This window comes from Sparus aurata, chromosome 1, assembly GCF_900880675.1.
Source record: "Sparus aurata chromosome 1, fSpaAur1.1, whole genome shotgun sequence".
Lineage (NCBI taxonomy): Eukaryota > Metazoa > Chordata > Actinopteri > Spariformes > Sparidae > Sparus > Sparus aurata.
Window position 1 is genome coordinate 6,104,743 of NC_044187.1, and position 26,408 is coordinate 6,131,150.

At 40.6% G+C, this 26,408-nt stretch overlaps 2 protein-coding genes and 3 long non-coding RNA genes across 6 annotated transcripts in view; all 5 read right to left on the reverse strand.

Moving 5' to 3' along the window:
• LOC115587750 (uncharacterized) overlaps nucleotides 1-1,869 on the reverse strand; it is a 219,348-nt gene extending 217,479 nt beyond the window's left edge. The window contains exon 1 of the long non-coding RNA XR_003985155.1: nucleotides 1,789-1,869. This is a non-coding gene — a long non-coding RNA (uncharacterized LOC115587750). The remainder of the gene's footprint in view (nucleotides 1-1,788) is intronic.
• The window catches only part of LOC115587743 (uncharacterized), a 232,600-nt gene extending 229,941 nt beyond the window's left edge, over nucleotides 1-2,659 (reverse strand). The window contains exon 1 of the long non-coding RNA XR_003985154.1: nucleotides 2,543-2,659. This is a non-coding gene — a long non-coding RNA (uncharacterized LOC115587743). The remainder of the gene's footprint in view (nucleotides 1-2,542) is intronic.
• The window catches only part of LOC115588307 (B-cell receptor CD22-like), a 342,428-nt gene that overhangs the window by 305,628 nt on the left and 10,392 nt on the right, over nucleotides 1-26,408 (reverse strand). The window lies entirely within an intron of this gene.
• LOC115587432 (uncharacterized) lies at nucleotides 6,190-21,204 on the reverse strand. Of its 2 annotated transcripts, XR_003985052.1 has the most exons (3): nucleotides 20,159-21,204; nucleotides 19,794-19,904; nucleotides 6,190-6,216 (listed from the first exon to the last, which is right to left on the reverse strand). XR_003985052.1 is itself a non-coding variant. In XM_030427241.1 (2 exons), exons 1-2 carry the CDS (start codon nucleotides 20,869-20,871, stop codon nucleotides 19,883-19,885), a joined length of 735 nt encoding a protein of 244 aa, XP_030283101.1. In that variant the 5' UTR covers nucleotides 20,872-21,199; the 3' UTR covers nucleotides 19,519-19,882. The 2 variants fall into 2 exon arrangements, 1 of the variants encoding a protein (XP_030283101.1); XM_030427241.1 differs by lacking the exon at nucleotides 6,190-6,216 and having other exon boundaries at nucleotides 19,519-19,904; nucleotides 20,159-21,199.
• Nucleotides 22,394-26,008, reverse strand: LOC115587906 (uncharacterized). The gene is made up of 3 exons (XR_003985226.1): nucleotides 25,868-26,008; nucleotides 24,458-24,542; nucleotides 22,394-23,938 (listed from the first exon to the last, which is right to left on the reverse strand). It is a non-coding gene; the product is annotated as an uncharacterized LOC115587906 (long non-coding RNA).

Consider the following 26,408-nt stretch of genomic DNA (forward strand, 5'->3'; position numbering starts at 1 on the left):
TCAATGATAATAACAATATTAATCATAATAATTCTGATATAGTGTATTTTACAGACAAAAGATTATGATCTCTGACATTTATCCAGCTAACAGTGCTGCCAAATGACCGGAAAGAAGAGAAAATACCAAAGCTGCTTCACAGACCACAGAAACCACAGGGCAGATCACTGAGGAGCTGGTCAGGACCAGTATCTTTAGCACCCCTAGTGGTAGTGACCACTGGTCTGTGCAGCAGAGACCAGCTGGTCCTGACCCCACATATCTTCATAATCAATGATAATAAAATATTAATCATGATATTTCTGATATAGTGTATTTTATAGACAAAAGATTATGTCTCTGACATTTATCCAGCTAACAGTGCTGTCAAAACGACCGGAAAGGGGAGAAAATACTAAAGCCGCTTCACAGACCACAGGGACCACAGGGCAGATCACTGAGGAGCTGGTCAGTAGTATTTAGCGCCCCTAGTGGTTGTGACCACTGGTCTGTGCCACAGAGCAACTGGTCGCGACCACTGAGGAGCTGGTCGCGACCAGTGTTTCTAGCGCCCCTAGTGGTAGTGACCACTGGTCCGTGCCAGAGACCATGGTCCCTGGACAGACCACAGAATCAGCTACAACCCCTGCTGGATAAAGATCCATCAGATCTAAAACAAACAGACTGAAGAACACTTTCTTCCCACAGGCAGTGAAATGCACATTTTTTTCTGAAAACATATAATTTATGAAGCATCACAGGAAGTGTTTGAGTTCATGAGTCCATAGTTCAGGGTACAGATCAAAAACTTTACACCCCTTATAATCAAGGTGTCGCATAAACCTGGACTTTTATTCTGAAAGGGCTTCACATTAAGTGAACTTGGATCTACTCTGCTTCATTCAATCAATCCAAAATAATTTAATGGAACCTAAAAGAGAGTTATGGCTTAAATATTAGTTAGGTCCTCCTCAGTAAAAACTTTCTCTGTGCATCTTCATATCAGCAACATCCCAAATCATAAAGAACCATTAAACTGTGGCACATTTCATTCTTATGGACACAAAATGTGACAATGTCAGAAATAAGCCAAAGCTAAAGGACAGAGTTGAATTTATATGTCTTATATCTGGTGACAAAAATAATCAAACATTAACAGAAGAATAATTAGTTTAAAACTGAAGTTTAAACGTTCTGCACACTAATGTTTCACCTACAGAGCTGTCCAACAGCTCCTTCACTTGTTGTGGAAGCTGGCTGTTGATTTGACTCAGCAGCAGAAATAATTGGAAAATGTAACATCTGTCAAAGTGTTTTACTACTGGACTTATGTTTGGTGTTAATGTGTGAAAATATAAACTGTACATGAAGTAAAATGTGATGCTCTCAGCTCACTGTCTCACTTTGAACACACTTTAGTGGCTTTGTCAGCCAGGACCAGGTGAAAACCCAGAAGCTGATCAGAGACTTTTCAAACATTATTTATTATTCTGTAGAACTTCAAATACATTTTGTTTAACAGTCTCATCAATTTCTATAATATAACTGACTGTACAGGTTAAAATAAGCTCTCACAGTTTAAGTCAGTAAGCTGATCTGAAACCAAGAAATCATGTCTGACAGCTGGACATGATTCAGTTGAAGCTGTGATATTATCAACGTGGTACTTCTTTGGTCCATCAGGTGAGTCCTGCCTCTGGTTCAGCTGCATCTGAAGAGAATCAACAGAACACATGTGTAAAGTTTTAGTTGTGACTGTGACTGTAAATCTAAAGTCGGGATGTTTTATTGGATGCAGGAGTCTCTAACCTGACTGGACTTCACAGCATGTCTTCCTGCTGCTCTGTGTCTTCTGTCTGTGCTGCAGTGAAGTCTGAGACGTCCTCATAACAGGCCAAGAGTCCAACTGATGAGTAGAGACGACAAATGAAGCTCAAAGGACCTCGTTCATGAACCGGCCATCAAATCAGATCAGTCAAGTTATATAACTGTGATATAGAGGAGGTTCTGTCAAGACGGCCTCTCTCTCTGTCTCACCTCATCATCTCGACAAATTCTTGTGGTTCAGTGGTGGAGCTCAGAGTTTTTCTTCTTCCTGGATCGAGTCCAACCAACAACAATACAAAATTCAACATTCGAGGAACTCATATCACTAAAACTAAATGAAGTCTGAAGAAGAAACTAAAAGAGCAGATGGATTCTGATTGTTTCACCTCGTCCACAGACTCAGGAGAAGAAGAGGAATCAGCATCACGACCCACCACCGTCAGCCTTGATGATGTTCATTATCATTGTTGAATTCACTAGAACATACACACAGATATGTGATGAGAATCAATAAATCACTTTTCCAGGTGATGCTGTCTGTTAATCAGTCAGTCAGAGTCCTCCACCTCTGACATGATGGAGGTTCCTCCCTGAACACAGCTACAGAAAAACTGTCTCTGAACGCAGACAGGAAATGTTATTTCTCTGCACCAGTTATGAGTTGTTACATATTAACATGCTAATCTGCTCTGGTGCAGTAAACAGGTGTGTGTGCAGGTGAATGAAGATAACTCACCTGCCACAGTCAGATGTACGGTGGTTTTGTTTCTTCCTCTTCTGTTCTGGACTTCACAGGAATAATTCCCACTGTGTTCAGCTCTGAAGTCAGTGATGGTGAAGATCTGTCCTGATGCTTTTGGTGAGTCTCCATTCTCCTTTGTACCAGGTGTAATTTAGCTGCTGGGTTAGCATCACTGCTACAGGTCAGAGTCACTGAACTGCCCTCCACTATTTCAGCAGAGGGACTCACTGACACAGAGGGAAGCTTTGGAGCATCTGGAGGAGAAAACATGAACATGTATTACTTTAAGATAACTGGGTCACATGACATGAAAGATATTCTAAAAAACAGCAGTTATTTTGTATTAATTTATTTATGCTAAGTAATTTAATGACGGTCCCTAAATCAGTCTCAGTGATTCAGCGCGAGGCTCTGAGAGGTGAGCTGACCGTCCTCCTGCTGCTGACACTGGGAGAACCTCAGTAAAGTCTCAGCTGGACCCGATATCCACAGAATATCCAAACTGAAACTAACTTCACCCCGGTTCGATGAGTCGCCTGTTGCAGCCTTTGAACAGGATGACGAGGATTTCAGTCACTCAACTTCAACGGTACAAATAGCAGTAATGACAATAATAATCGATTTCAAGAATGGGTGTGGTGCTTTCACTGTGTGCAACTTAAATTCCCCATTCGCTCGTGATATTAAACCGACAAAAATCACGTCATCATCAAAATCAAATGTCATTATGTTTATCAATACCCGACCGACGGTGCCTTGCGCAACGCCCCGCCCCCCCCAAAAAAAAAGAAAGAACGGATTGCCATGATTCACGAGAGCCCTAATTTTAGGTCGGAAAAGCCGGATTGCGGGATTTATCAGGAACAATCACACACCCATCCACACAGGCAGGCCAGGGTTGCCAGATACTGCAACAAATATAGGGACACAATCTTACTTGTTTCCTTTACTGTAAAATCGGGAGATTAACGGGAGAAATTACTGACCGGGAGCATCGAGGGAGATAGGGTTAAAAATCGGGAGTCTCCCGCGTGAATCGGGAGAGTTGGCAACTATGATTGTTATCTACGGAAGAAGATTAGGGCCACGTGAGGTTTTTTTTTTTTGTTTTAGTTCTGACTTTAAAGTCAGAATTTTTTGAGACAAGTCAGAACTCAAAAAAAAATTTACATGTGCCAGACTTCTGACTTTATTCTCAGAATTCTGAGAAAAAGTCAGAATTCTGACTTTAATCTCAGAATTCTGACTTTAAAGTCAGAACTAAAAAAAAATTCACATGTGGCCCTAATCCTCTTCCGTAGTTATCCAGACTGTACATGCTGGTTGTGTTCAGGTCCTGTTTGCAGAGTCCTGACAGTGTGAATGTTGCTTCTCCTCTAGTTGTAGCAGTTTGACGTTATTCAGTTACATATAATTCTGCTGCATCTACAACTTTTAGAAGCCAGTGTGTCTGCATGTCTTTTCCTGATACAGAGGATCAAACTCACAGACTAGAGGAGAGCCGTAGTTCTCATGTCCTTTCAAAGCACAGGAATAACTGTCTGCATAATCATAGGTGACTGAATAAGTAGAAGATGTTTGTGACTGAATTTTCTGTCCATTCTTGTACCAGATGTAGAAGAACGATCAGGTAGACGACAACTGCTGTGACACTTCAGCTCTCTCGAGCCAGAATGTGAGGATGTGGTCACCTGCACCTGGAGATCTGGATGTGAAGAAGGAACATGAGTGTTATTTTAGACAAATTGTCAACATACACACACAACACATTAATATTATTGTTCTTCAGATGTTGAACATTTGGAAATAATTTAATATGATCGAAAATGTTACCTGCGATTCTCAAAGTGACTCCAGGTGAACCAGTAATATCTCCCACCTGGTTGGTTTGTTATGAACATGAACTTGTACTCAACTGAATCGCTCTCTTTCAGGTCAGTGATTCTCAGAGTGCATCTCTTTTTAGAACATCTGGACTCAACACGATCTTGATAATCTGAGTCTGTTCTCAGATCCACAGGTTGATATCTTCTCTCTTTGGTAAACCAGAATGCTTCCTTAACTTTAGTATAACGGCCATATTTCCAGGATGGGTATGTGTAGGTGCAGCTCATGTTTACTGTTGATCCTTTCAAGGCCACAGATCTCAGTAGAGCTGTAAGTCACTCCCCAGCCATGCTGACCCTGTATCACTGTAACACAAGAAGACATCTGCTTTGATCAATTCACAAAGACAAATCATTTTACACAGAGTAGTAACATTTAACATTAACCCACACACGTTAACTTCCCTTTTCTGGTAACTGTCTAACTCCTGATAAAAATAATGGTTCATGGCTTTAATATTGTTTCTGAATGGAATGAGCCTGAACACAAACAGAGAATACCAACAAAGTCTGAGCTTAGTTACTCATGGTCAATGCAAAGGAAGAGTGGAAGATGTGAACATGCTTTCTACAGTTAAACTCAGTGTGCACCCAGTCTGAAGGTGCAGTGAAGTGAACAGGAATGTATTGAACCTGTGACCTTTAATGCAGTTTACTGACCAGGATAAGAGGAGAAATATTATTGATTAGAGTCTGTGCTGTTCTTGGTCAGTTCTCTCTGTTCACTCTGTGATCAGGATGCTGCTGAGTGTGAAAACCACAAAATAAAAGCAGAACACTGAGGTGTCAAACTGCTTCAAGCAGCTATGATATAAAGATAAGCTGTCTGTATATAGCATGGAAACATCACACTGACGTCAGACAGCACTAACAGAACTAGCAGGGAGTGGTGCGGATGTACGATCATATACAAGAAGTACAGTCAGTTTTTGGGGTTTTACTGTGAGAACAATATCCCTCCAAAAAAACTTCACTGTGATAAAAGTAGCTGCAGATACCAAACTAATCGTCCTTCCAGATGAGCTGCTGCTTCTGCAGCCAGGTGTCGACTTTAGAACACATTAAACAGGAAGAGAAGGGAAAAGTTCTGAAAACCCAAAATATTCTCAGTTTACAGCGTGTAAAAGTGCTGAGCACACAGCTGCTTCATGCAAGAGTCCAGATTCCCTCTTTAAATGCAGTAAATGTAACTGTACCTGACACAGAGAGAAGGAAGACGACAAATCCACTCACTGCTGCAGTTAAACTCATATCTGCTCCTGTGATCTCTCTGTGAGGTTTCAGAGACAATAAAACATGTCAGCAGATAAAATAATGATGCACACAGGAGGTTTACAGTATCAGTCACATCTACAAACAATTCTACTTACAATGAAGACGGACGTCGTCTTGAAAGAAGCCGTTCCTCAGTTGTCAGTGAGCAGAAGACAGATATCACACTCTTAAACCACTAGATGTACCTCCTCTTTAGGCTATTAACAGACATGACGATGACATCATAACCTGTTGGTTTCTAAACCTGTTTCACTGCCAAAATCCAACTGACACCAGAAAAGGCCGTTCAACAACAGATGAGAAAAGAGGACACATTTAATCTTGTTGCTACTAGTTAAAGCAGTAAGTTATAACCGTAAGTCACACACCACCTGACCATTAGCTGAGCAATATGTTTGACAACTGGACATGATTCAGTTCAAACTGCCAATTGTACTTAACTTCCTGCTACATGCTGTGCCGGCTGACTGAAACTCCCATGTCTGTTCATGTTAACGACACATGAACCTGTAACACACATAGTTCAAGAAGACTGGTAAGTTCTGATGAGGCCCACACAAATGTTTTAATGACTTTGGCTAATTTAGGTGGTTCAGACTAATAAACTGTGCAGAGATGTCCAACATGTAGATTGGGATAAAAAGTGTCACCTTACATTTGAAAAAAAACAGGCCAAACCTCCCAGTGTGCAGAGAAACAGAACAAATCTATCTGCATGGCTACACACCACTGAAGGTAAGAGAGAAAGTGGTCTTCTTGTAATTTGGGTGAACTGACCCTTTAAGCAGACAGAGGAGGAAGAGGAAGCACTCACGGTGATGAAGCCTGAATGTGCCACACTTAAACTTCCCCACTAGAGGGGCAGTGAACCCATCAGAGACACTGAATCAGGAGCCTGAACACAACATTTTATCCTCCATCACTGAATGTTACATTACATTCAGATTACTTCATTTTCATGAAGCCATAACAGGAATGATTGAGTTCAGATTAGATTAGATTCAATTTTACTGTCATTGTTTACAGTCAAGTACAGAGACAATGACATGCAGTAAGCATCTGACCAGAAGTGCAAAAAGAAGCAGTAAAGTGCAAGTGTGTTCAGAATAAATATTGCAGGAGATTATAGACAGATTTACAGTATTTACAGTATATAAATAGAGCATAAGTCGGTCGAGGTACAGTATGTGCACCGAGGTGTGGAGTCCAGAAGGGTGACAGACGCAGGGAAAAGCTTCCCCTGAACCTGCTGGTCCGGGTGCAGAGTGACCTGTAGTGCCTCCTGGAGGGGAGGAGGGTGAACAGTCTGTGGTTGGGGTTAGAACAGTCCTTGACGATGCTACGCGCCTTTCGTAGACATCGCTTGCTCTGGAGAGCCTCAATGGAGGAGAGTGAGGAACCGGTGATGCGTTGGGCAGTTTTCACAACCCTCTGCAGTGCTTTCGCCTCAGACACAGAGCAGTTGCCATACCACACTGTGAACAGTTGGTAAGGATGCTCTCGATGGTGCAGCGGTAGAAGTTCACCAGAATCTGAGGAGACAGATGTATTTTCTTTAGTCCTCTTCAGGAAGAAAAGACGCTGGTGAAGCTTCCTGGTACAGGGTGGAGGTATTGAGGGTCCAAGAGAGGTCCTCGGAGATGTGGACACCCAGAAACTTGAAACTGGTGACATGCTCAACCTCCGTTCCATTGATACGGATGGGTGTGGGTGCCATCATTTGACTTTCTGTAGTCCACAATGAGCTCTTTGGTTTTCCTGGTGTTGAGCGCCAAGTTGTTGTTGGCGCACCACGCTGTTAGATGCTGGACCTCCTCCCTTTAGGCCGATTCATCATTGTTGCTGATGAGACCAATCATCGTTGTGTCGTCTGTCGAACTTGACAATGTGTTTTAACCATGTGCAGCTGTGCAGTCGTAGGTGAAGAGGGAGTAAAGGAGGGGGCTCAGCACACATCCTTGTGGAACGCCAGTGTTTAGGATGAGGGTTGAGGAGGTGAGGTGATCTAACCTAACAGACTGTGGTCTGCTGGTTAGGAAGTCCAGAATCAGTTGCAGAGGGATGTATTGATGCCGAGGTCACTGAGTTTGGTGATCAGTTTGGAGAGGATGATGGTGATGAATGCTGAACTGAAGTCGATGAACAGCATTCTCACGTAGGTGTTACCATTGTCGAGGTGGGAGAGGGCAGAGTGAAGCCCTGTAGATCTTCTGTACTCCTGTTCTGGTGGTAGGAGAATTGGTAGGGGTCCAGTGTGAGTGGTAAACTGGTTTTGAGGTGAGCCAGGACCACTCGAAGCACTTTGTGATGAGTTCAGGAGTCCAGAGTTAAAAGTAGTGATCCAAAAAATTAATGTAACTCAACTCTTTGAGGTGAGCAAGACAAAAAAATAAATCAAATGTACTAAACACTTTAAATCTAATAACCATATGTCTCATATGTAAATGTTTTGTACACACACTGGAGATCTACGAAGAGAGATGAAGAGTAGATCTGTCCATATTTATTCTCAGACTTGCAGTGATAGATCCCTCTGTCTTCCGAGCTGATGGAGGGGAAATGCAACTTCACCCCTGGTGTCTGAATCAGTGTTTGGTTCTCCTTGTACCAGGTGTAATTAGCTGCTGGGTTAGCATCACTGCTACAGGTCAGAGGTCACTGAACTGCCCACCATTATTTCACCAGAGGGACTCACTGACACAGAGGGAAGCTTTGGAGCATCTGGAGGAGAAAACATGAAGAAGGTGACGTGTGATCTGCCCCTTGCCAACACCAGTTAAAACACTAGTCACTGTCTTGTTTCTAGGTATGAAATTGTAAGAATTTCATTGTGACACAGAGGGAAACATGAACAACAACAACATTTGGCATCATATCACACAAACAATCTAGAAAAATATCATTTAGTAATCATTTATTTTCATATAATTCTAAAAAATAGGCTTTTAACTTGCTCTGAGTATACAAATGCTCAGCAATGGAAATGATAGACATACATTACCTCTGGAACAGAGAGAGGAGGATAAGGAATCCCACTTCACTGTCACTTTTAAAACTCCATAGCTTCTCCTCTCTCCTCTATCTCATCGTGTGACTTCCTGAGAAATTAAAGCACATCCGCAGGTCAATGTATGAAAGAATCAATAATCGCACATGAATCATCACACTAAATATATCAATAAACATTTCTGCTTGCAACAGAGAAACATTTCCTCTTTAAAGATAATGTCCCTCTGTGGTCAGCACAGTAGGCAGCAGACAGATGTGAAGCTGTTAAACTAGACTTTTTAATGTGCATGTAGTCAGTAACTGTCTGACTTAACTAGTTATTTTATTGTTTTGTAAACTGTATATGGACCTCTCAATGCTGATTATGTAAGAATGAAAGACTCGTTCTGTGGGTTTCTAACAGGGGTAGAGGTAACGATTGCAATTTACTCCTGTAAGGGAAATAAAGTCTTTATGTCTGCTGGTACTTGTGAGGGCGGACTGATTATTGGCCGTGGCTGATTATGTCGAAAAACCGCCAGCCTGAAAAAGCCACATCGGTCGACCCCTGGTGCTTAATTCCTTTCGAGTTTGCATCGTTAGCTCACTAAAACAAAAGTCATATAAAAAGTCATGATGAACCAGGTAAGAAGAGAAACAAAAGAAATGTCTTCAACCAGGCAGCTAGCAAGTGTTGAAGGGGACATCGCTCCATGTCAGACAAACATGTGTGGTGTGCAATGAGTTACAGTCCTCCACCAGATGGCAGTGTTGTCGTGGAAGACTGTTGGTAAACTCACACACCACACAGGAATAATGCCTTCATAATAAAAGTGGTCTTTGTAAGATGGTTCTAGTTTTAAGATTTCGTTAAGATAGCTTCTCTTTAAAAGGGTAAACATTTGTTCATATGAACTGCTAAACATTATCTAGTTTTAAATTTCAACCCTAACTAACCATGGCTTTAAGGATGCGCATCACGTCACCACATTTTCAAGGTTCCAAGATGTAGATTTTATGTGGAAATAAAGACAAAAAGATTCACATTGGGATTGATATAAATCGACTTTATTGCTCTGAATAAAGTGATAAAAGCTTTACATTTAATGAGATATCTTACCTTTGCACAGAGAGAAGGAGACAATAATCCCCGGCTGCTGCGGGTAACTTATCGCTCTCGCCTCTCTAATCTTCTTTAAGGCTTCAGGGTGTTTTTAAAGCTCGTCCGGCAGATAAATCATTACCAACAAATATAGCACACCTCAATAAACGTCTTCAGTGTCGAATGATGTGTTCTTGAAAGACAACGTTCTTTCTGTGCTCATCAAGTGATGCATGAGACTGAGTCACTGTGAAAAGCCTGACTTCCTTCCTCTCACATTATTAAGATGCATGATGAGATGGGCTTTTCAGTTTACGGTCTGTCATACTTCTTATATCCTCACTGGAAAGGCGACATCAGGGTGTTGATCGACAACTTAAAGTTTAGAATGACTATGTGGTTTTCTGCTTACAGATGCCCTATGAAATAACTCTTGTTGGGGTTACTTAACTTGGCTGATGTCAGCTAAAGTAGACAGGATGGTCTTTCTTAAACTTAGATGACAATGTATGGTTGAGTCAGCTCCAAACCTCTGGTGTGGGCTCTTTCCTGTAGCTTATCTCTGATGCCCACCTCATGGCTGATCAGGGCTCCTGGGCCTGGGATGTTTATCCTGTCGTATTCCCACCCTTGTCTACCGGGGAGCATCTGGTCCTATCCCATCCTGTCTTCCCTCTATTCACTATTGTCTTGGAGCCCAGGCTGTGTAAGCAAACCACAGACACTACACTACTATAGGACCCCTGGAGCTGTGAGCTTCCCTCTGTCTGCACTCTTTAACTCACATGAGGAGGAACAATTAGTAATCATTCAATCTACACTAAGTAAACTCAAAAATCAGAATGTGTTGCCATCCAGATACCTCATGCTTACTACACATCCAGCAGACATGAAACACCTCTGGAGTTGTCTGTCTGGATGTGTAAGTAAGCATGAGGTAGATTTTGCTCTGGTTTGCTCATCACCTGTTCCTCTGGAAAATGTCCAGGTCTTAAGCTTCTAGATATTCAGGTAACTTTATGGGGTAGAAGCAAACTTTTATGCCTTTTGTAGTGTTGGAAGAAGATCCTCGGATCAGTTACGTAAAAGTATTATCAACAACATGCTCTCTACTTATCGTCAAGTCTTCATAATGCACAATGATGAACCCCTTAAAAAGTTTATATTAAACCTAATATATTCTTTTAGTATTGATGCGTTATTGATACACATTTAATTTAATCAGGTTGGTACCGACAGAAAACCAATATTGAAGGAATCAGATCTCAAAGGAATCCAAATCTAACATTACCTAACTACAGCTAAAAATATGTTTGTCTGAATTGTAGTCAAGTAGAAGTAGCATTTTGAAAACATGTTGTTGTTAAAGCACATCATGACACAATTAAGTATTTAATAACTTAATTAATGTTAAAAAACAAGGCTAGCTACTTTCCACCACTTGATACTGGGCTGCTAGCATCCAGCTGGATTATCTACTAAAACATTAAGCTAGCATTAGCATTTAGAATATATACATTTTAGAGGTATGTCAGTTTATATCTTGCTCACATTGTCACAACTTACCACAGGTAAAAAAGAAGCCGTTATTTTGATCTTCATTTGTGTTAAAATGTTTCTAGTCATTTTAACTCAGAGTTATTTAACTTTTAGCCACCTTAAACAGCAACTGTACGTCACCAACTGACAGTTAATCAACGTCTACATTTCTGTTATTATACGTCACATTAGAGCCACGCGACCGTTCTTTGACCTCTGACCTCGTCAAACAGTACTTTTTTTCTTTTTTTTTTCTCAATCTTTATTTAAATTCACCACCAATGACAAACAAACAATACTGAACATGGGGTACATACATTCGACTCAATTAGAGGACCCAAAGGCTTTGTGGAAAAATAAATAAATACAAAAATATAAGTGGATAAATAAAAAATCACAATGAGGATCTCAAGGCCTTCCTGTCGTTAGTCCTGTTAAGTATCAAAGTATATCCTCATTTAATTTTTAATCAGTGTATATTGGGTTTTCTTTCAGTCCATTTGCATTTATGTACATAAAATCGTCCAAATAATATAAATCGTCAAACGGTACTGCCATTAATTTGTCTCTCACGTCTGACGTCATGTCTTGAAACTTTAACTGAGTAGTTCAGGGAGCCTCGGAAAGTCCAGAGTCGTCAATTAAAGAAAATAAAATCATGAAAACAAGCCTTGATTACACACAAATACTTATATTCCCATGGTAAGTCGTGTGTGAAACTACGATTTAAAATGTAGAATTTGTGAGAAAGAAAAGAGTATCAATTATCAGATGAAAAAAAAACTCAAGTCATGAGGCAAAGTCACGATGATGGGCTAGATAGTAAAATTATGAGATAAAAAAAAAAGTGGTGGGCCACTGAAGCCCAGTTTCAATCATCTGTCCACTCTAAGACATTATGTTAAGGGATGTTTAATGTTGTGTTAAAAGCTCAACCTTGCAGGTATGGTCTGAATATGAAATAAATCTGACACAGTTCACACAGTCAATCAATAAATTCAGTAAGTATGATACTTTATTGATCTCCAGGGTAAAATAAACATGTTACAGAAGCACAAGCGTCAGACTAAGAGGTCAGGAAAAACAATCCGATCGCACAAATGTGTTGAAACTTTTTTATGTTGCATCTGTATTATATGTTTCTTAAGGTAAAACTTAAAATTGTATATTGTAGCAACGCTGTGCTATAGGTCTGATAAGGTTTAGGCAAAAAGAACACTTCTTAGGGTTCAGAAAAGATCATGTTTGGAAATGTCCAGTTGCTAAAAAATGTATTGGTTTCGGGCTTACAAATGCTCAAACACCACCACATTACCCTCCACTTCCTGATATGACACGATATAGTACGTATGACACAAATTTCAGGATATGCAGAAATGTAAAATGACAAGATTTTATTCTGGCAACTGAGCTGCAGAGAAACAGATAAAAAACTTTACAATTAATATATACAAAATAAAAACACAATGTAACATTAGCCAGCTACTGAGACATCAGTGATCTAGTAGAAATAGTTTAATGGAGTTATTATAACTAAGGTTCAGGAACTTGACCATGCCACCACGCCTTGCCGATCCGCCACCCAGGCTCAGCCAATCTAACCACCTGACCCAATCACACATGAAATCTATATAGGCAAGCCTAACCAGTTCTGTCCCGTTCATCCCAAGTTCTTCTAACCCTTCCCCCCAGACCCTCTCCTTCTCCATTATCCTCTCACAGAACTGCCAGCAGTCTAGCCTTCCACATTGACACTCAACAGGAAGAAGATCCTCCAGATCAGGAACCCAGGCAATCCCAGCACAGGAACCACGGGAGATGATGAAGCCACTCCGACCAAGACGTGCCCCCATTGAGACGTACCCTCACTCTGAGTCTCAACCTCCCGGTTCCTAGACGGTCCAGCTAATCTGCGCCCCACTCAAACTCCCTCTACATCCACCGACCTCGACCCTTCCCTTTCTTCAGCCATCAACCTCGACCCCCCTCTTCCCATCCTTTCCAAAATCTTCTACCAATTCAATAAACTATCTTGACATCAAATTGTGGCGTGGTCTTGTTCGTGAAAATCTGGTTATAAAGAAAAGTACAATAATACATTGAAACAGCAGACAGTTCTGATAACCCTCAGTTTGAAGTGTGCCTCTGAAAAAGAACCTCAGTTTACAGAGATCTTTGTCGTACTCCTCTGTCCCAACAAGACTCAGGACACACTACTGTAGATGTGAACACACAAAACAGAGGCAGAGCTAAGTGGTTGAGGCCAAAGGGTGTGTTGGGATCAGGACTGTCACTATATAAGATTGTAACAACACAATTATGGCGGCACAAATAGCGGTATCACAACATCTCTATAGAATTTGGAAACAATTATGCTCAGTCAAATTCATCTTTAACTTTGTTTACTGTGTGTTTTGTCTGTTTTCTGGCAAATTAATTACACTTACAATACAAGTGTAGGGAGGTGGAGAGAGAGCCTCTTACCATAACTGTACTAATGTGTACAAAAACAACAATTACACTCAACCAGTGTTAAGGTGCATTATCATCACCTACCACGACAAAGTGGGAAGGGAAAGAAAAATAAAGTGGCAATGTATTATGTACAAGCTGCTATCATACTTGTAATATTAACACTATTAGTATTTCAATTTAAAATATTCTGTTTGTTGTCAATATCGTTAGATCACAACTCTTCTAATTGGGGTTTGGTCTTAGACTCCTACAGTTTGGTCTGAGAGTAACTCACAAAGTATTTAATCCCTATCATGAGCTCCAACACCTGAGAGGCATCACATCACCTGTTGTACAACTACTTCAGGTGTGTTTTGGAGGCTGCAGAAGAAGAACAGTTGTCAGAGAGTAATTCAAAGATAAAAGATGAAAGTTCACTGAATATTGAACTTTCGATCATCAGGTTGCTGTAAAAAGCATGTTACTAGTTATATTTACAATTAAATGGATAATAAAGTCATAAAATACTTCACACATTCTTCCACTAAGCTGAACACTGGTGTATGTTTAGTTCATAAATCTGAGCTTCTCTAAGATATATAATTGTCTCTATTGCATATTCCTGCTTTAATACAAATGTTATGAAGAAACAGAAATATCAGATTATAAATGCAGGTCAGCGGGTTTTGTTGACGGTGCTGTACAACACAGCTGGATCCTCTGCAGCTCCCTGACCTCTGGCTCTGAGAAGAAGAAAAGATATTGCATGAAATAAAACAATTCTCATCTCAACAGTGATAATAATGAAGACAGATCAGATGTATTTTTAAAGTTGAGTCATTTTAATGTTGCACAGTGTTCCTGTATGAAGAGCCGCTCACCTCGGGGCGGTACTGGCACTGTTATTTCTGACAGCAGCGTACTCGACTTCCTGTTGCTCCACGTGTCTTCGAGGCTGAGATGGTCTGATGTTGGAGTACAGATTATCTGCCTGGTTGTTGGAGAAGTGGACGCTGGCGTAATGAAAGTCCTCCTGCTCCTCCGGCTGTCCCTGCTCAGGTAGACATAAACAGAATTACTTTCAGATACATATTTTATATGAGTCTTTCATTTGAACAGTGCATTCTTACAGAGGATTAAAACCAGGATGAAAACAGCTGAAGCAGAAGCAGCTGTGGTAATAATGGAACTAATATCCCTGTTGTCAAAAGTGCAACATGAAGTCCTCCTCTGTCAGATGAGTTTTCTAGAAGCCCTTAAAGACACTGAGTGACTCAGCAGTATGAATAAACAGGAGCCAGACTGGGTTTTATGTCTTCTACAGTTAAATACAGAACTATCCTCACCTGTTCCCTGTCGTCTGGTCTCTCTTCAGCCTCAGTAGATTCCCTGGAAGCCCTCTTTTTCCTGGTTAGAACAGTTAATTAAAACATAAACACCTGAATGTTTTAATTCCATTTTGCGGTGATTGTACATTCAGTGATTCAGTAGAACAGAACTGCTCACCTGATCCACAGGAAGACAGAGAGAGAAATGATAGCCAGGAGAACGACAGTGATTGTTCCAGCAGCCACTGATTTCCCTGATACTAAGAAATGGTGATTAAAAGAAAACAGACAGTTATTCAGAGTGTTACAGCATGTTTTGTTCCGTTGGTCCAATAGAGTGATAAAATAAGATAAAACAAGATAAAAACAAAGATATTCTGGATAACAGTGCATGTCTGCGTGTTAAATCAGTGAATGTCCTGCTCAGTATAGGTGGACTATCTGTCAGGCTGTGGACACATGTAGTATAGTACATGACATAGAGATCAGGTTGAAACATAAACTCCACAGTGCCTTCTGCCAGACAAACAATGTAACGCATATATTTAAAAAGTTTGTGTGATTGTGTGTGTGTTAGAGCAACTTGTTCCTGTTCCATTTTTAAGAGTAAGCTGTGGTAAATGACATCACACAAATGTGTTTCAAATGTGTTCTAAATACTGGGGAACTGGAAAAGAAAATGATATCAATTCCGATCTCCAGTGAATTCATGGCACCAACTGATGACGCTGGTTCTGTAATTTAACTGTGTGGGGAACGAAACGTTTTCTCTTCCAACAATTCTAAAAACATGGCCATGTAATGAAATGAAGACAGCAATTTTGTTTCCATCAAAATATTCGTGGCAACACAAACTAGTATATAAGTACTACAGATCATTCCTCAGAGACAGAGTTGATAACAGGACTCTGGACACATTACATGTTGGATGTGTATTTATGTGTGGCAGCATCTGAAACTTTAGAGGTGGTTTTCTGGATCAATGAACATCTGTGCAGATCCGGAAACAGTTTGTAAATCAAAATCATTTCATCATCTACTGTAGCTGCTCAGTGAACAACAGCAGCAGACTGTGAAGGTGAAACAGGCAGAGCTGGAGAAAGTGCACTATCAGCAAAACACCTGACTGGGTAATAACGTTTTTAAACCTTGTCATAAGTTGATTTAAATCAGCTGTGTTTCACTCACATGTCACATTAATAGAGATGTATTCAGGAGTCCTCCTCCCCAGCTCGTTCTCAGCTGTACAGTAATACTCTCCAGAGTCAGAGGACTGGATGGAGCTGAAGACAAGCTGTGGTTCTTTACTGAGAGGATGAAGGTCTGGATCTCCATTCTTCTTGTACCAGGTGTATTTAGCTGCTGGGTTAGCATCACTGCTACAGGTCAGAGTCACTGAACTGCCCTCCACTATCTCAGCAGAGGGACTCACTGACACAGAGGGAAGCTTTGGAGCATCTGGAGGAGAACAAATAAAAACATTTCATTCAATTTTAATATGTGTGTTGACAATGGAGGTCCATGTTGGAAATAGAGAGAAATCAGAAATAGCAAACTAATTAATCTTACTTCAACCTAATCACCATAAATCCAAATAAACATAAAGATCACAGACAAAATGTTTCATAGTTCATCAGTGATCAAGGAAATTATACTGGTTCAGTGTCTTTGGACACTTTCATGTTTACTGATGAACTCTAGTAGGTAAGTTCGATAAAGTTCTGCATACTAACATTCAAAACACAAGTAGGAATAATATCTTATAACTCTTCACATCTGAACAATCATGTGACTAAATATTGTTCACTCTTGTGGACGGACCAGACTTAAAAAAAGTCCTTGAATAAATTGAAGATACAGACGGATCTGTGATCTGTTATTTTGTGGCTTAATTTGGAGTCAAGACACAAAAAAACAAGTATTTATTCAACAAGTCTAGAATCTTAGTGCAGCTGTTTGGTTGTCAATCACTTCTGTACAACAAATCACCAAATACCACTGAGTTACATCAACATGTTAAAGTCTCCATTAGATGGAACAGAAAGTAAACTCACACACTGGAGGAGACGGGAAACTTCTCAGAACCTTTGACAGCACAGGTGTACTCGTCTGCGTGACCAACGACATCTGGATAGTAATACCTGTTATTTTGAGCTATTTTCTTTCCATTCTTGAACCACACGAAGGAAGTTTGACCATCACAACTGCTGACACACGTCAGGTAAGTATTTGAATGTGATCGATGCACCTGCAGCTTGAGAGGCTCTGTAAACATGTGGTAATGAACAATGTTAATTATGTTCATAATTACATATATAAGATGTTTACAAACATTTACAGTGATTTGAATAAATTAAACACTTTCAACTAAATTAATTAATATTCAGATGAAACTCTTACCTGTGACAGACAACGTGACTCCAGGTGTACCATAATAACTCCCACCTGTTTGTTCTGTAATGAATCTGAACTTGTACTCAGCTGAGTCGCTCTCTCTCAGGTCTGTGATTCTCAGAGTGCAGATGTTGTTACCAAAGAAATACTGCACACGACCTGAATACTGTGGGTCTGTTTTCAGATCCACATAAATATAATCAATATATTTTCCAAACCAGAATCTATTCTTAACTCTCTGTACAGTGGATGGGTATATGTAGGTGCAGCTCATGTCCACTGTTGATCCTTTTAAGGCACAGATCTTAGTAGAGCTGTAAGTCACTCCCCAGTCATTCTGACCCTGTATCACTGTAACACAGAGAACATCAGAAAACACAATGACACTGAATAACTTCAGTTAACAATCAGTTAATGAGACAAAAGGTGATCAAACTACCAATATGATGTGGAGGAAAGGTAACATGGACGTGCTTCAAAATCCTCGATTATCAGACTAATTACTGTCATCAACAGTTCTTAATCATGCGTCAACAAAAAGTCTTCCACACAGAAAATTAATAAAAACATATTTTACACACTTTTCTGAGATGCTGAAGAAAAGTTGCACAAAATAATAATGCTACTCCACCCACATGTTAACTTCCCTTTAATAGGCACTTTCTAACTAATGCTTTAAATAAATAACACTTTATGACTTTTGTATGTTATTTCTGAATGACACCAGGATGAACACAAACAAAGGAAGAGTGGAAGATGTGAACATGCTTTCTACAGCTACACTCAGTGTGCACCCAGTCTGAAGGTGCAGTGAAGTGAACAGGAATGTATTGAACCTGTGACCTTTAATGCAGTTTACTGACCAGGATAAGAGGAGAAATATTATTGATTAGAGTCTGTGCTGTTCTTGGTCAGTTCTCTCTGTTCACTCTGTGATCAGGATGCTGCTGAGTGTGAAAACTACAAAAATAAAAGCAGAACACTGAGGTGTCAAACGCTTCAAGCAGCTATGATGTAATGATAAGCTGTCTGCATATAGCATGGAAACATCACACTGAGGTCAGACAGCACTAACAGAACTAGCAGGGAGTGGTGCGGATGTACGATCATATACAAGAAGTACAGTCAGTTTTTGGGGTTTTACTGTGAGAACAATATCCCTCCAAAAAACTTCACTGTGATAAAAGTAGCTGCAGATACAAACTAATCGTCCTCCACATGAGCTGCTGCTTCTGCAGCCAGGGTCGACTTTAGAACACATTAAACAGGATGAGAAGGGAAAAGTTCTGAAAACCCAAAATATTCTCAGTTTACAGCGTGTAAAAGTGCTGAGCACACAGCTACTTCATGCAAAAGTCCAGATTCCCTCTTTAAATGCAGTAAATGTAACTGTACCTGACACAGAGAGAAGGAAGACGACAAATCCACTCACTGCTGCAGTTAAACTCATATCTGCTCCTCTGATCTCTCTGTGAGGTTTCAGGGACAATAAAACATGTCAGCAGATAAAATAATGATGCACACAGGAGGTTTACAGTATCAGTCACATCTACAAACAATTCTACTTACAATGAAGACGGACGTCGTCTTGAGAGAAGCCGTTCCTCAGTTCTGAGTGAGCAGAAGTCAGATATCAGGCTCTTAAACCACTACGTTTCCTTCCTCTTCAGGTTATTAACATACATGGCGTGCCAAGTGTGAGCCAACACCCACATCGTACTAAAGTTGTCTTGCAAAGTATGAATTCAATGTAAATGCAGTATGGGATGCATTAAGTCACATTGCTTATTGTAAATATTTACAGCTGCCCTCTACAGTTCATCTCTCTGTGCTCTGAGGCAGGATGTCACACAGTCTGCAGGTGTAGTGAAGGAACAGGAATGCATTGTACCTGTGAACCACGAGGCAGTTTGACTGAAGAGGATGAAGAGCAGAGGGTTCATTATAAGAGAGGATGGAGAATGACATGTTGTTGCTGTTTCCTGGTTTGTTTCTTCTCTGTTCACTCTGTAGTCAGGTTGCTGCAGTGTGCAGAGAAAAGCAGAACACTGAGCCGAGAGAAACTCCCACATCTGTTAGTGTTAACAGCACATGAACATGTGACACACATAGTTCAAGAAGACTGGTAGGATCTGATGAGGACACACAACGGTTTTTAATCAATGTGGCTCATTTAGGTGGTTCAGATTGATAACTGAAACAGAACAAAACTATCTGCATGGCTACACACCACTGAAGGTAAGAGAGAAAGTGTCTTTTTGTAATTTGGGTGAACTGACCCTTTAAAGCAGACAGAGGAGGAAGCACTCACAGTGATGAAGCCTGAATGTGCCACACTTAAACTTCCCCACTAGAGGGCAGTGAACCATCAGAGATACTGAATCAGGAGCCTGAAACAACATTTTATCCTCCATCACTGAATGTTACATTACATTCAGATTTACTTCATTTTCATGAAGCATAACAGGAAGTGATTGAGTTCAGATTAGATTAGATTCAATTTTACTGTCATTGTGTACAGTTCAAGTACAGAGACAATGAAATGCAGTAAGCATCTGACCAGAAGTGCAAAAAGAAGCAGTAAAGTGCAAGTGTGTTCAGAATAAATATTGCAGGAGATTATAGACAGATTTACAGTATTTACAGTATATAAATAGAGCATAAGTCGGTCGAGGTACAGTATGTGCACCGAGGTGTGGAGTCCAGAAGGGTGACAGACGCAGGGAAAAAGCTTCCCCTGAACCTGCTGGTCCGGGTGCAGAGTGACCTGTAGTGCCTCCTGGAGGGGAGGAGGGTGAACAGTCTGTGGTTGGGGTTGGAACAGTCCTTGACGATGTTACGCGCCTTTCGTAGACATCGCTTGCTCTGGAGAGCCTCAATGGAGGAGAGTGAGGAACCGGTGATGCGTTGGGCAGTTTTCACCACCCTCTGCAGTGCTTTCTGCTCAGACACAGAGCAGTTGCCATACCAAACTGTGACACAGTTGGTAAGGATGCTCTCGATGGTGCAGCGGTAGAAGTTCACCAGAATCTGAGGAGACTGATGGATTTTCTTTAGTCTCTTCAGGAAGAAAAGACGCTGGTGAATGTTCTTGGTCAGGGTGGAGGTGTTGAGGGTCCAAGAGAGGTCCTCGGAGATGTGGACACCCAGAAACTTGAAGCTGGTGACACGCTCAACCTCTGTTCCATTGATACGGATGGGGGTGTGTGTGCCATCATTGGACTTTCTGTAGTCCACAATGAGCTCTTTGGTCTTCTTGGTGTTGAGAGCCAAGTCGTTGTTGGCGCACCACGCCGTTAGGTGCTGGACCTCCTCCGTGTAGGCCGACTCATCGTTGTTGCTGATGAGACCAATCATCGTTGTGTCGTCTGCGAACTTGACAATGGTGTTTTAACCATGTGCAGATGTGCAGTCGTAGGTGAAGAGGAAGTAAAGGAGGGGGCTCAGCAAGCATCCTTGTGGAGCGCCAGTGTTCAGGATGAGGGTTGAGGAGGTGAGGTGATCTAACCTAACAGACTGTGGTCTGCTGGTTAGGAAGTCCAGAATCAGTTACAGAGGGATGTATTGATGCCGAGGTCACTGAGTTTGGTGATCAGTTTGGAGAGGATGATGGTGATGAATGCTGAACTGAAGTCGATGAACAGCATTCTCACGTAGGTGTTACCGTTGTCGAGGTGGGAGAGGGCAGAGTGAAGCTCTGTAGATCTTCTGTACTCCTGTTCTGGTGGTAGGAGAATTGGTAGGGGTCCAGTGTGAGTGGTAAACTGGTTTTGAGGTGAGCCAGGACGACTCGAAGCACTTTGTAATGAGTTCAGGAGTCCAAAGTTCAAAGTAGTGATCAAAAAATGTAACCTATTAATGCAACTCAACTCTTTGAGGTGAGCAAGACAAAACAATAAATCAAATGTACTAAACACTTTAAATCTAATAACCATATGCCTCATATGTAAATGTTTTGTACTCACACTGGAGATCTATGAAGAGAGATGAAGAGTAGATCTGTCCATTTTGATTCTCAGACTTGCAGTGATAGATACGTCTGTCTTCCGAGCTGATGGAGGGGAAATGCAACTTCACTCCTGGTGTTTGAATCAGTGTTTGGTTCTCCTTGTACCAGGTGTAATTAGCTGCTGGGTTAGCATCACTGCTACAGGTCAGAGTCACTGAACTGCCCTCCATTATTTCACCAGAGGGGCTCACTGACACAGAGGGAAGCTTTGGAGCATCTGGAGGAGAAAACATGAAGAAGGTGACGTTTGATCTGCCCCTTGCCAACACCAGTTAAAACACTAGTCACTGTCTTGTTATTTTCTAGGTATGAAATTGTAAGATTTCATTTGTGACACAGAGGGAAACATGAACAACAACAAAAACAACATTTGGCATCATATCACACAAACAATCTAGAAAAATATCATTTAGGTAATCATTTATTTTCATATAATTCTAAAAAATACCTTTTAACTTGCTCTGAGTAACTAAATGCCCAACAATGTAAATATAGACATACATTACCTGGAACAGAGAGAAGGAGGATCAGGAATCCACTCGCTGTCACTTTTAAAATCATAGCTGCTCCTCTCATCTCAGTGTGACTCCTGAGAAATTAAAGCACATCAGCAGGTCAATGTATGAAAGATCAATCATATCACATGAATCATTACACTAAATATATCAATAAACATTTCTGCTTGTAACAGAGAAACATTCCCTCTTTAAAGATAATGTCCCTCTATGGTCAGCACAGTTGGCAGCAGACAGATGTGAAGCTGTTAAACTAGACTTTTTAATGTGCATGTAGTCAGTAACTGACTGACTTAACTAGTCATTTTATTGTTTTGTAAACTGTATATGGACCTCTTAATGCTGATTATTTAAGAATAAGAGACCTGTTCTGTGGGTTTCTAACAGGGGTAGAGGTAACGATTGCATTTACTCTTGTAAAGGAAACAAAGTCTTTATGTCTGCTGGTACTTGTGAGGGGCAGACTGATTATTGGCCCTAGCTGATTATGTCGAATAACCACCCAGCCCAGAAAAATCCACATCAGTCGACCCCTGGTGCTTTACTTCCTTTCGACTTGCCATCATTACAGCACTAAAAACAAAAGTCACATATAAAGTCATGATGAACCATGTAAGAGAGAAACAAAAGAAATGTCTTCAACCAGCAGCTGCAGTGTTGAAGGGGGACAGCGCTCCATGTCAAGACAACAATGTGTGGTGCAATGAGTTACAGTCTCCACCAGATGGCAGTTTGTTAGTGGAAGACTGTTTGGTAAACTCACACACCACACAGGAATAGATGCCTTCAGAATAAAAGTGGTCTTTGTAAGATGTTTCTATTGTTAAGACTTCTTTAAGAATAGTTTCTCTCTAAAAAGGGATAAACATTTGTTCAGATGAACTGCTAACATTATTCTAGCTTTAAATTCACCCTAACTAACCATGGCTTTAAGGATACGCATCAATTCAATTCACATTTTCAAGGTTCCAAGACTGTTAGATTTTATGTGGAAATACAAGACAAAAGAGTCACAGTGTGTATTGATATAAATCCACTTTATGTTGCTCTGAATAAGAGTGATAAATGCTTTACAGTTTAGATGAAGATATAACCTACCTTGGCACGGAGAGAAGGGAGATAATAAATCCACTTGCTGCTGCGGGTAAACTTATCGCTGCTCCTCTTATCTTTCTTTAAGGCTTCAGAGATGTTAAAGCTCATCAGCAGATAAATCATGTACACACCAAATATAACACACCTCAATAAACGTCTTTCAGTGGAGAATGATGTGTTCTTGAAAGACAACGTTCCTCTGTGGTCATCAGAGTGAGCATGAGACTGAGATCAAGCTGTGAAGACAAGCCTGACTCCTTCTCACATTATTAATATGCATGATGAGGATGGGCTGCAGTTTACAGTCTGTCATACTTCTTATCCTCACTGGAAAGGCTGACCCCAGGGTGTTGATTGACAACTTAAGGTTTCAGAATGACTAGTGTGGCTTCTGCTCACAGAGAAGTGGACTACCTTCATATCTTATAACTTTACCAGAGCCCAAAACACTTGGACTCCAAACTAAAAATAACCGATGGATGAGGTTACCACCATTAATTATCCTTTATTTGTGCAGGAAGAGCTTATGATTACCTATCTAAAATTCTGTGGTGGACTGTTTTTCAGCTACAAAAGATGTGTCCTATCTGCGACGCAATAAATATATTTAAGGATAGGTTGATGATTATCAGGATAATCGCAACATTTAACATTTTCATATCGTCTAGGCCTACCTCTGACCTTGTTCCTGGGGGACCATTTCTGTAGTGGAGTCTCTAAGCAGAAGACTTTCACACCAGTGTACTTGTAAAACCAGGGTGAAAATGAACATCTTGAATCCTGAATGTTGATGGTGGTGCTGGAGCTGTTGATTCAAACAAGCAAAGAATATTAAAACTATAATGGTGTTTTGACAAAAAACAAAAAAAAAACAAGATGAAAAACACACACGAGAAAAACATGAAACAATGAAACAATGAACATGAACACAAAATGGTTTGTTATATAATAAACACTATCTTCTATCTACAAGTCAAATGTGGCTCTTCACTGCCATCTAGCAGCAGAAGTAGAAACTACAACTAAATCAACAAACTACATTCTTCAAACCCCTCCATGTTTTTCTTAATTGGCATATCAGTTTCAAATTAAAGCATATTATTTGTTAGCTAAGTGAGTCCTCTGAGACTTGCCTGTTATTAGCCTCACCAAACAACACATGTTACACAAGCACGTACTCTCATCTGCCACCACAGAGTTAGAAGCTAGTTCATATCTTACTCCTGAGTAACTTAACAACTAGCTAACAAGAGAGAGACTACTGTGACATCACTATTTAACTAAAGTTATTATGGCTCATGTTAGAAAATAAGTGCTTACTTACACATCCAGCAGACATGAAACACCTCTGGAGTTGTCTGTCTGGTTTCTTGGTAGATTTTGCTCTGGTTTGCTCATCACCTGTTCCTCTGTAACATGTCCAGGTCTTAAAGGAGTCATCACCCGGAAATCGCAATTTCTCTCGTTAAATCATGCATATTGGTGTTGGACCTCTGTTGAAACTTGCCTGAAAAGCTGGAGTCTGAAAGTGGCTTATTTTTTTCGCTTTGGCTCTTTTTCCGAACAGGAATAGCGCACAATAGTGCGCGTTCCTAAAGCACGAGATTTTGACTCTGCTCCTGTGGTGACGTTACCACAGGAGGCTACTTGCATATTAAGCATCGGCTCACAGCCGTCCTCAGTCAGACTTTCTGAGTGAGCATGCCGAATCTGCTTATTTCTCTGTCATTTTCACGCCATACATCGTCACCGCCAGCATTAAAACTCAGGTCTTACATGTAAAACACGAGTGTGAAAAGTAAGAAGGAAAAAAAAAAGAATTTACCATTCAGAGACGTCCTGCTGTAAACGTGTCTCTTCCACCGTATTTGCCTCTTCACTCTCCCGTTCGGTTTCCGACTCCGGCTCGTACGTAAATGCCTGAATTCCGTAAGGTTCGTCATTTAGTGTATGTGCCATGACAGGGGGCTGTTTATGTTGTGGAGTCTGTGTGCATGCAGGCAAGCGGCTCTGTCCTTCCTGTGGCCAATCAACGCGCACCTCATTACATATTAATACAATGCACATCCGGACCGGTCAAAACCTCGCGCATAATCTCACGTGAGAAAGTCGCGGTATGAAAAAGGGTCAGAACAAGCTCTATTTCTTTTATTTTTTTTTCTAATAAGTTTTAAGAATTGATCCAAAGCGATCCAAGAGGGACTGGATATGTAAAAAAACAGGCTCCTTTAAGCTTCTAGATATCCAGGTAACTTTATGAGGTAGAAGCAAACTTTTTCTGCCTTTTGCAGTGTTGGAAGAAGATCCTCGGATCAGTCAGGTAAAAGTATAAGTAATAAAATGCTCTTTAATTATCATTTAGACTTCATAATGCACAATAAACCCCTTAAATCTAATCAGGTTGGTATCGACAGTAAACCAATAGTGAAGAAATCACATCTCAAAGGAATCAAAGCCACTTAACTACAGTTGAAAATATGCTTGTCTGAATTGTAGTCAAGTAGAAGTAGCATTTGAAAACATAGTCAAGTGTTGTTAAAGCAGAATATGACATAATTAAGTATTTAATAAGTTAATTAATGTTAAAACAACGCTAGCTACTTTCCACCACTTGATACTGGGCAGCTAGCATACAGCTGGATTATCTGCTAAAACAGTAAGCTAGCATTAGCATTTAGAATATACATTTTCGAGGTATGTCAGTTAATATCTTGCTCACGTCATCACAACTTACCACAGGTAAAAACAGAAGCCGTATTTTAATCTTCATTCGTGTTAAAACTGTTTCTAGTCATTTTAACTCGTAGTTATATTAACTTTCAGCCACTTAAACAGCAACTGCACGTCACCAACTGACAGTTAATCAACGTCTACATTTCTGTTATTATACATACGTCACATTAGAGCCAAGCCAACGTTGTCTGACCTCTGACCTCGTCAAACGGTAATGCGGTTAATTTGTCTCTTACGTCTGACGTCATGGCTTGTGTTACGACCCTAGAGGTCATAAATGTTTGTCTGTCTTTTAATATCCCTCTTTTACCTGAGTGAGAGTATGAGTGTGTGTGTGAGATTGGTTGTAGGTTGCCCCATGGAGCTGATTGGCTGCTTTCCTGGAGTCATGGGTTTAAAGGCCGGCTCCTCTCCAGTTCCTGGGGGCTCTCCTCCATTGACCCAGGCTGCCAGCATGCATGATTGTTGAGAATGTGTTGGTTTTGAATAAAACTTTGTTAAAAACGTTCGCTGCTGGTGGTGTTTGGGGAACAGGAAGAGGG